General features: G+C 60.2%; 1 protein-coding gene across 1 annotated transcript; it reads left to right on the top strand.

Annotated features, from left to right (window-relative positions):
• Positions 1-445: 445 nt before the first annotated feature.
• Positions 446-9002, top strand: ECHS1 (enoyl-CoA hydratase, short chain 1). The gene is made up of 8 exons (NM_001190175.1): positions 446-619; positions 2050-2247; positions 2654-2781; positions 3596-3695; positions 4941-5045; positions 5476-5595; positions 7269-7336; positions 8842-9002. Exons 1-8 carry the CDS (start codon positions 532-534, stop codon positions 8905-8907), a joined length of 873 nt encoding a protein of 290 aa, NP_001177104.1. The 5' UTR covers positions 446-531; the 3' UTR covers positions 8908-9002.
• The last annotated feature ends 822 nt before the right edge of the window (positions 9003-9824 follow it).

Below are 9824 nucleotides of genomic sequence, written 5' to 3'. Positions count from 1 at the left end.
CTGAACGTCGCCCGGAGGCCTGATTTCACCGCCCGGTGTGTCCTGGGCCGGTGTGCGCGGGCGGCCCTCCAGGTTCGCGCACGCGGCGCGCAGCCCACGCGTGCTTCCGACCCCACCCCCACGGCTCGGCCGGCCCTGGCGGGTCTGCTCTCAGGTCTTCGGGCTGCTGGAAGGACGCCACCGAGCGGGGTCCGCTAAAGGCGGCGCGGACCGGGGGACAGGGACGCGGGCACCGACCGGCGCCGGAGCCGCCCCCCCTGCGGCCGCCGCTCGGCCCCGGCCCCACCCCTTGCCCCTCCTCCCGCCCCGCCCCGTCCCCACCCCTTGCCCCTCCTCCCGCCCCGCCGGAACCTGAGCGCTCCCCGCCTCCTTCCGCCCCCGACCGCGGCCCCGCCCCTTCCGCCGCCTGGTCGCGCGATGCCCGCAGTGGGCGGGGCGGGCCCTGACTGGCGCAGCCGGGGGGCGGCTCCGCTGGGCGGTGGCTCCGCTGGGCTGGCTTCCGGCAGTGGGGCCCCTCGTCCCGGGAGCGCCATGGCGACCCTGCGCGCCTTGCTGCCACGCGTCCGCGCCCCGCTGCGCGCCTGGCCCGGCTGCCCCGCGCTGCGCTCCTTGGCCTCGAGTGAGTGCGGGGGCGGGGGCGGGGGCGGGGGCGGACCCGCGGCGGGGGTCCCTCGGCAGCGCCCGGGACCCCCGGGCCTCAGCCTGGGCGCGCCGCTAGGCGGGACCCCGCCCCTGCAGGGGACCCGGCCAGCCTCGCAACCCCTCCCGGCACCTGCTGCCCGAGCTGGCGGAGCCCTGGGGTCACTAGCGCCTCAACTCCAGAGACCAGGGACCGAGAGCTCAGACCTCTGACCATTTCAGCGTTTGGCTGTTGGTTGTGAAATTCCTCAGACTTTAAGAGAAGGTGCGCTTAGCGCCTCTGGAGTAGGAAGGGGAAGCTCGTGCTGTCCCGCTGTGCCTCCTGCCCGGGCCTCCCCAGGTCCAGGCTTTCTCCTGGGCTCTGGCCTTCGGATTCGGCCCCTCCCCCCCCGCCGCGCGCCCCTCCTCCTCTCTGCCGAGCACCTCTGCCCAGTTCCCCGCGGCAACTCTTGCCCACGTCGCTGAGCTGGGGAAGAATTCCCGCCGCCTCTTCCTTCACTTTTGGTCCGCTGACAACCTAACTAACAAGTGTTGGTTTTAAGTTCTCTTTGGCCACCTGCTGCTGCATCCTAGCCTGTGATTAGCAGTTGTTTCCCGGGCTTGTATGTGACAGTCGTGCTGCCTTTACATGTCCGATTTCAGTTATTCCCCAACAAGCCAGTGGGATGGGTACTGCCTCCCTCTTTCACTGTTCAAGAAAGCAAACCACCTTGGTTAACCTTCTTGTCTGGGCGAGCAGCCCCTGTGGGCCTCCGCAGTTGCCTTTGCCTGTGTGTGCCTCCCCCCCGATTCCCCCCACCCAGGGGGGCCTCCCCGCAAGGCTGGAAGCGTGCAGTGTGCAGCTTCATTCCCCGCACCTAGTGGACCTTTGTTGAAAGGAGTTTCCTGGAGTTCCCATCCTGGCACAGTGGTGAACGAATCCAACTAGGAACCATGAGGTTGCGGGTTTGATCCCTGGCCTCGCTCAGTGGGTTAAGGATCCCGCGTTGCTGTGGCTGTGGTGTAGGCCGGTGGCTACAGCTCCCATTAGACCCCTAGCCTCGGAATCTCCATATGCCACGGGTGCGGCCCTAGAAAAGGCAAAAAAATAGACCGAAAGAAAGAAAGAAAGAAGGAGTTTCCTTATCCCAGATTTGCAGAATCGCAGGCTGTCTTGTCTAGCGCAGGTTCGGGGAGGTGCTGACCCAGGCGTTCAGGAGAGGGAAGGCTGCTGTTCATTGCTGTTACTTTTTAACTGAAGGCAATGTTCCAACATCTCTGGAAGCAGAGAGCACTACAGAAGCCGCCTGCGCAGCTGCGAGCTGAGCAGGGGCCCTCCGGGGTCCTGTCGGGCCACTCTGCGCACTCGTGGGTGCATCCCCCAGTCTGCTGCCCCTGTGAGTGGCAATCCCTTGTGGTCCCCGTCCCCAGGCGCACACTTTGAGCACATCGTCGTCGCAAAGAAGGGGAAGAGCAGCAATGTGGGGCTGATCCAGCTGAACCGCCCCAAAGCACTCAACGCCCTCTGCAAGGGCCTGATCTTGGAGCTCAACCAGGCACTGCAGGCCTTCGAGGAGGACCCAGCCGTGGGCGCCATCGTCCTCACAGGCGGGGAGAAGGCCTTTGCAGGTGAGGTGGGCAGCGTGGTGACAGGCCAGCCAGGTGCACGATCACACCGTGGCGTGGTAGCGGACCTAGAGATCTGTGAACGCATCAGGAAAGTTGCATAGCACGGGACGGAACCCGGAGCTGCCTGGAGAGGCTACTCTGATGCGTGGCGCTCTGTGTGTTCAGAGGCATCAGGTCTCGTGTGCGCGCGACTGTTGAGGGAGCCCCGCCTTCTCCCTGCGCTGTTTCCCATCCACACCCCTCTGCATCCCCTCGTGTGGTGGTGTGGTGCTCCACCGCCGCCCAGCTGTGGTCCACGTGGCCATTGCCTGCAGCCCCCAGGGCCTAAACCTGCAGGGGACGCTCCATAGCCACCTGTTGGTGTGGGGCCTCTGCTCTGGTAACCGGGACCTCATTTCTGCCCCAGCTGGAGCCGACATCAAGGAAATGCAGAACCAGACCTTCCAGGACTGCTACTCCGGTGGGTTCTTGAGCCACTGGGACCACCTCTCCCGGGTCAGGAAGCCGGTCATAGCTGCTGTCAATGGCTACGCCGTGAGTGTGCGCCTCCTCCTTGCGTCAGGACACCCAAAGGAGTTGGACCTGTGTGTGTGCAATAGCACTGAGTTTTGCTTAGGGGAGGCCTCATCTTATCCCATGCTCGTGGGCCTTTGCTGCCGAGCGATGCCAAAGAGGCAGGAATGTCCAGGGGCGTTATAGCTCTGTCAGCAGGCGCTCAGCTGTGGGCCTTCGGATGGATTCCCTTGTCGGTAAAGCCCCCCCCCGTCCTTAGCGGCCCCTGGAACTGCCTGGGAGTGTCCTTCCCTCTGCCAGGTTAAGGGCACACGTGTTTGCTCTCTGTGCAGTTCTGGTGGCCTTCCAGCCTGTGCTGTCCTGTCACCTGACATCTTTTGCTACCATTGGCAGCTCTACACTTGGCACGTCAGGGTGTCCTGCGGGCACCTGGACCAGAGGCCCTGAGGCTGGCTGCAGCCTGTAGAGAAGGGAGGAAGGGACTCGGCTAAGGGTTCCTCAGTAAAGCTCCGAGACATCAGCAGGCAGTGGTTATTGGACAGTGTGCCCGCCACTTCTCCTCCTCTCTGTGGCTGCCTTGGAGCTCCCACAGCGGATGGAGTGGCCACAGCAGGTGCTGTAGGACCTGCAAAGCCAATAGCATGTGCCGTCTGGCCCTTTACAGTTTGCCAGCATCCACTGTGTAGGTAACGGACGGGAACAGTTAACTCCCTTTGCTCCCCTGTGTTACTCCTTGCTGTGCCCAGACTGAGTTTCATCTTAGTAGAAACTTTAAATAAGCAAATAGAGGGGGGTCGACGGGGCTCCCCTTGTGCTGCTGCATGTTGTTTTACAGCTTGGGGGCGGCTGTGAACTCGCTATGATGTGTGACATCATTTATGCTGGAGAGAAGGCCCAGTTTGGGCAGCCGGAAATCCTGCTGGGAACCATCCCAGGTAAAGAGCCGCGACGGTAGCAGAAGCGTTTCAAGTTGTTGTCTGAAACCTGCCCGCGTCTTGGGCACATGTGGGCTGTTCCAGTGACGCACAGAAGCACGTGGGGCTGTTGTGTGAGCCTGGACGGTGGCTGCCCGTCGGCACACGGAGCCCGCAGGGGCACGGCAGCCCTGAGAGGGGCCCGTGGCCTCAGAGCTTTCCGGCTCCTCTGTGATGGCCGGGCCTTGGGTCCAACTGCCAGGAAAGGCCCGTCACACCGTGGCTGACAGCCACACTGAGTCTCACTCCTGAGCCGCGTCTGTGGTGGATCCTCGTCGGTCAGCAGCTTGAAGGCGAGAACGCGGTGACCATGGCACTGAGAGCTCACGTTTCAGTGGCCAGAGCAGGAGCCAGGGTTCAGAGCAGGGAAGCAGGTGCCCCATGGGCAGGGTGACTGTTGGGCAGTGGCCAGCAGTGACGCCTCTGGCCCTCGGTCCTCCTGACATGGGTGTCCCGTGCGTAGACCTGGAGCCCAGGGCATCTCCGGAGCCAGTCGGGCCAGACAGGGGCCGCTGTGGGGTCAGGAGAGGGTGTCGGGTCAGCTGAGGGTGAGGGAAGCCCATGCGAGCTCCCTGACCCCCAGGTTCGTTCCGTCCCAGGGCCCGAGGTCCCCCTGTGTTGAGGCAGCAGCCGGGTCTGCTGGATGGTGGGTGTCTGCCTCAAGTGGTCCCTTTGGCTCGTTCTGGGGCCCTGGGAGTCACCGAGAGCAGATGACAGGGCCCGCCCTCTTTCCAGCCAGAGGGTGTGGATTGAGTGGGAGGGCGAGAGGGGCCATGGGGCAAAGGTCCTCGCAGGGCTGGGCACCCGCAGAGCCCTGAGAGAGATGGGCTCTTCCAGAGGCCCGGGAGGCGGGAGCCCCCTGCACACCTCGAGCGGAGCAAGCAGGGATCGCAGGCCGCCCCCAGCTGCCCTCTGGGTGGGCTTGGGTCACCGTCTGAGCTCCACGCATCTGTCCAGAGTCTCCTCCCTCCTGCGCGGTGCTGACACAGGGCACCCAGGGCAGCGGGCATGGGGGCCCGAGTGTGGCCCGGAGCCTCCCCTGAGGTTTCTCAGGGCTCCCCCCACTTCCCCACGCCCTGGTTCTGCCCACCTGCCCTGACCAAGGGGCCCAGCTTCGGCCCCTCGGGTCTTGCCAGCACCACATCTGGGCTCTTGGCTTGCGCTGGCTGCAGAGCCCGCCATGACCAGCAGCCCTCTGGCCTGCAGGTACAGGGGGCACCCAGCGGCTGACCCGCGCCGTGGGAAAGTCACTGACCATGGAGATGGTCCTTACTGGTGACCGGATCTCAGCCCAGGAGGCGAAACAAGCAGGTATGAGCGGGGCCGTCCGTGAGCTGCCCTCGGGGTGCTGAGCGGAGCGGGCGCTGTGCCAGAGGCTGCGGCGGGCAGTCAGCACAGAGCCTTCCGGGGTCCTGGGGGCGCAGGGGACTCACCAGCGTTGTCTTTTATCCACGTGCAAGGGAGTGACTGACCCACGCACACAGGCTGGAGAGTCATAATGAAACCGTTCGGCTTCCCGGGGCCAGCGTGAGCAATGGGGGGGTCTCTGAGCCCCTCCGCAGGCGCACCCTCTCCCTGCCTTCGGTGACCTGTGACAGTGGGAGCCCAGGGCGGCAGCCCCAGGGGACGCTGTGGACCCTTCCCTGTGTCTGCAGCCTCGTCAGCCCCTGGAGGACTCGCCGTGACCTGGAGAGAGAACCAGCTGTTTCTCCGGATCCTTTTTTACCTCTTTGTGTTTCAGGTCTTGTTAGCAAAATTTTTCCTGTCGAGACTCTGGTCGAAGAAGCCATCCAGTGTGCAGAAAAAATTGCCAGCTACTCTAAGATTGTCACAGCAATGGCCAAGGAGTCAGTGAACGCAGGTAGGGACTGCGCCCGGAGGAGCGCTGGGGTCGCACGGGGCTGCTTGTGAGCACCCACCACCCGGCTCTCCATGAGGCCTCGCCGCCGCCGGCACCAGAATTGTTGGGCTTCTCAGTGTTTCGATTTGGCCTCTTTGCGGAGCTCGGGTTTCTGCTTGCTCCCCTTGGAGGCAAACCCGGGGACAGGGCCGGCCCGGGGGACAGGCCGCTGGTGGGCAGCCCTGGCGTGCAGGGAGAGCCCAGGGGCCTGGCAGCCCTGCAGGAGCCAGGGCTGAGCAAGCTGAAGCTGCTCCTCTCAGCCGGCAGCTCCGCCATCAGCGCCCCCTCCTCAGAATCGTCCGAGGGTTCGCATCTCAGTGAGCGGTCCCTGTCCCTGAGCGGTCCCGTGCCCAGGGTTGCTGGTCGAGAACCTCCCCCCGCCAGCCCTGGGCCCTGGCACAAACACGAGTGTGTAGAGCGCAGAAGGGGACGTGGTGCAAGGCCGGGGGCACCTGTCGCTGCTCAGCGCGGGCTGCCCAGCTGGTGCTTGCCACGGAAACGTGTCCACGAGCCTCAGGGTTGTGTCACCTGTGCCCCAGAAAGGGCCCGGGACGCGCTCTGATCTACACAGGCTTCCATTTCCTGGCTTTTGACCTTAGCTCCTCGTCATGCTTTTTGACTACAATTCTGTGGGCTCCCTCAGACCCTCCCGTGACTGGATAGCGTCTGCCGTCCCATCTTCATGTGGGGTCACCACGCCTCTCAGCTGGGCTGGAGCATTTGAGAAGGGAGGCTGTTTTGACTTTTTTTTTTTTTTTTTTTTTTTGTCTTTTTGCCATTTCTTAGGCTGCTCCTGCGGCATATGGAGGTTCCCAGGCTAGGGGTCTAATTGGAGCTGTGGCCACCAGCCTACGCCAGAGCCACAGCAACGCGGGATCCGAGCCGCGTCTGCAACCTCCACCACAGCTCGTGGCAATGCCGGATCCTTAACCCGCTGAGCGAGGGCAGGGACCGAACCCGCAACCTCTTGGTTCCTAGTCGGATTCGTTAACCCCTGCGCCACGACAGGAACTCCTGTTTTTGACCACGCTTGTGGCAGGCGGAAGTTCCCAGGGCAGGGATCAAACCTGCACCACAGCAGCAGCAATGCCAGGTCCTTAAATGGCTGAGCCACCAGGGAACTCCCAGGAGGCTGTTTTAAATCATGGTGACGTGAGAGTTCCCTGGTGGCTCAGAAGTTTAAGGATCTGGCATCGTCACTGCTATGGCTCAGGTTGACACTGTGGCTCAGGTTCAATCCCTGGCCCCATAACTTCTGCACGCTGTAGGCACGGCCAGAAAAAAATATCATGGGGGTTCCCATCTTGGTGCAACAGAAATGAATTCAACTAGCATCCATGAGGACACGGGTTCTACCCCTGGTCTCGTACAGCAGGTTAAGGATCCGGCATTGTTGTGGCTGTGGTGTAACCCAGCAGCCGTAGCTCTGATTGGACCCCTGGCCTGAGAACTTCCATATGCTGTGGGTACGGCCCTAAAATTCAAAAAAAAAAAAAAAAAAGAAGAAGAGGCAATCATGATGAAGTCAAAGTCCCCATCGGTCTCCCAGGGGTGTTTCCTGCCTGTAAAACAAAAAAGTTCTACCTTCCCACGTCTGGCATCTCCGCTTCTCACGTCAGGGTTTTCTCTTTCAGCTTTTGAAACGTCATTAGCAGAGGGACTTAAGTTAGAGAAGAAACTCTTCTATTCAACGTTTGCCACTGTGAGTAAAAGCCTTGTTCAGATGGAGACACGCTCTTCAGCCCCAGAAGCTCCTGCAACTTCCCTGTAGATTTGATCGCTAAATACCGCTGCTCAGAACTGTCAGCTTTTCGTGTAGCTGGATCAGATGTGTTCTGTCACTGAGGAATGATTTTTGCAAATAAGTACAGTGTATGGAAATTCAGAAGTATAGAAAATTTTACAGGGTTATCTACTATTATAAAAGACCTTAGGAATTGCATCCTAAAACAGCAACCTCATATATACATATATAACATATACATCTATATAAAACATATATATACATCTATATAAGAAAAATATATATATTTATATATGTTTTTGGCCACGGCACGTGGCAATTCCCAGGCCGGGGATCAAACCTGCACCACAGCAGTGACAGCGCTGATTCCTTAACCCATGGCACCCCAGGAGCACTTCCAACAAGCTCCTTTGTTTAAAATGCAATCCCAGGAGTTCTCTTGCTGCAGCAGGTTAAGGATTCAGTATTGTCACTGCGGTGGCTGGGGTTACTGCTGTGGCTCGGGTTCAATCCCTGGCCCCGGAACTTTCTTATGCTTTGGGTGTGGCCAAAAATAAATAAAGTAAAATAAAAATGCAGTCACATTAAAAAAAAAAAAAAAATGCAATCCGGTAACTTTCCTAGATACTTCCAGGCTCTTGGCACGGGGCTCAAGCGTATCCTAATGCTATCAGCGGGAGCCGTGGAGTTGTATCTTCTAGGATATCTGCCAGTAACATAGAGGAAGTCATTCTTTTAATAGGCATTAAAATTCATCTATCAGAAAGTCATCTCTGGGTATGTTGTAAAAGAAAGATTGGAAACGGCTTTGGGAGCTCTCGTCATAGCGCAGCAGAAACGAATCCGACTAGGAACCATGAGGTTGCGGGTTCGATCCCTGGCCTCGCTCAGTGGGTTAAGGATCCAGCGTTGCCATGAGCTGTGGGGCAGGCCGGCAGCTGTAGCTCCAACTGGACCCCTAGCCTGGGAACCTCCCTGTGCTGTGGGTTGGGCCCTAAAAGGAGAAAAAGAAAAGGAAAGAAAATGGCTTTGGCTCTTGAGGAGGTGCGCGCGCGGAGGAGGGTGCAGAGGTAGGGCCTGGACTCTCGGTCTCACGTCCTGACCCAGATGAGGACTAGCCGAGTAGGTGCTTTGGTGCGTGGCCCGGGATCATGCCTCTGAGCTTCTCCGGAGATGAGAGTCGATTGGACTTGCAGATTTATGGTTCCTGAATGACCCTCACCAGGGCAGGGCGGCTGAGTTTGTGATAAAGATACCCGGCCCCAGGCCGGCCCTAATGGGTCAGGGAATCCACACGGTTCCCAGTCTTTGAGCTGATCCCGCCGCAGAGCCCTGTGAGTGTGGACGGCCCGGGGCAGGGGGGAGCCCTGCAGGCAGCGAGCAAACCCCCGCCCAGGCAGAGCCTTGCACCTTGACTCAGGAGGAAGGTGACCGGGCATCTCTGCTTTCTCCTTCTCCCCCAGGAAGACCGGAAGGAAGGCATGACCGCGTTCGTGGAGAAGAGGAAGGCCAACTTCAAAGACCAGTAGGAACTGGCTGCCTCTGCCTTCACACCCCCACTCACAGGAGGAGAATGTAGCCTGTAGGTTTCAGAAGCAAATAAATCCTTCTCTTTTAAACACGGCGTCGGGGACCCACAGCTCCTCTCTGACGGTGCGGGGCTGTGTGGGCTCGAGCCTTCCTCCCAGTCACGCGGGTGGTGCAGCGGGCTTCAAGGTCAGGCTCTCCCCGGGGTCCGCAAGGCCGGGCCGGGCTGGGCGCTCTTCACCGGGGTTGATGGAAACGCCTGCTCACTGAAGCCGTGCCACCCGGGTTTGCGCTCGGCGACACCATGTGTGCTCAGTTCTGGACTGAACAAGCCGAGGTATCCGCGGGAGGAGGCCCTAAAGGTGAGGAAATTCGTGCGTTCGTTTAATTTTTCACACGCATGGGCAGTGGCCTCCATAGTCAGTTCTGAGCACCAAAACCCTGGGTTCCGAGGGGCCGGTCGTGAGACGTCTGTGTCCAGGCCTCACCAGGACACCCTCATCCTAGCGGCTCAGCCAGAGGCCAAGAAAGGGCTCGACGCGGGAGCCACACGTGAGAGTGTCTCTGTGCATCTCAAAAGTCTGCACCCGCAGAGTCCCTAGGATTCCAGAACATGGCGGGGCCGGGGACCCCAGCCCCAGGCCCAGGGAGCCCCGGGAACAGGACCTTCTCCTCAGGCTTCGGGGAGACAGGGCCACACACATGTGGCCAGGTCCTTTGCCGTGAGTGACGGGGTCGCTGACAGACCCCAGCAGGACTGCAGGGGCCACAAACCCCAGGGAGGCTTCCACGCCCTCCTGAGTTCGTTGACCTCCGGCCCATGTTGTTTTGGGGTTTCGATTTGTTTTGAAGCTGAAACTTCCCTTCGCATCAGTCTACATAAAACTGGCTTTTCCCGCCTACATTCCCACGAAAAGAT

The sequence above is a fragment of the Sus scrofa genome, chromosome 14, assembly GCF_054392235.1.
Source record: "Sus scrofa isolate SSC_HxYL_T2T_F1_AM1 chromosome 14, Sscrofa_HxYL_maternal_Yorkshire_Landrace_v2.0, whole genome shotgun sequence".
NCBI classification, from domain to species: Eukaryota; Metazoa; Chordata; class Mammalia; order Artiodactyla; family Suidae; genus Sus; species Sus scrofa.
This window is presented reverse-complemented; position numbering and strand designations above follow the sequence as displayed.

Excerpts from the sequence above, each read along its gene's own strand:
- ECHS1 (NM_001190175.1), top strand. The coding sequence starts at position 532 with ATGGCGACCCTGCGCGCCTTGCTGCCACGCGTCCGCGCCCCGCTGCGC. Across the intron at positions 3,696-4,940 it reads CCTGCTGGGAACCATCCCAG|GTACAGGGGGCACCCAGCGG; the intron begins GTAAAGAGCCGC and ends TCTGGCCTGCAG. Across the intron at positions 5,046-5,475 it reads CCAGGAGGCGAAACAAGCAG|GTCTTGTTAGCAAAATTTTT; the intron begins GTATGAGCGGGG and ends TTTGTGTTTCAG.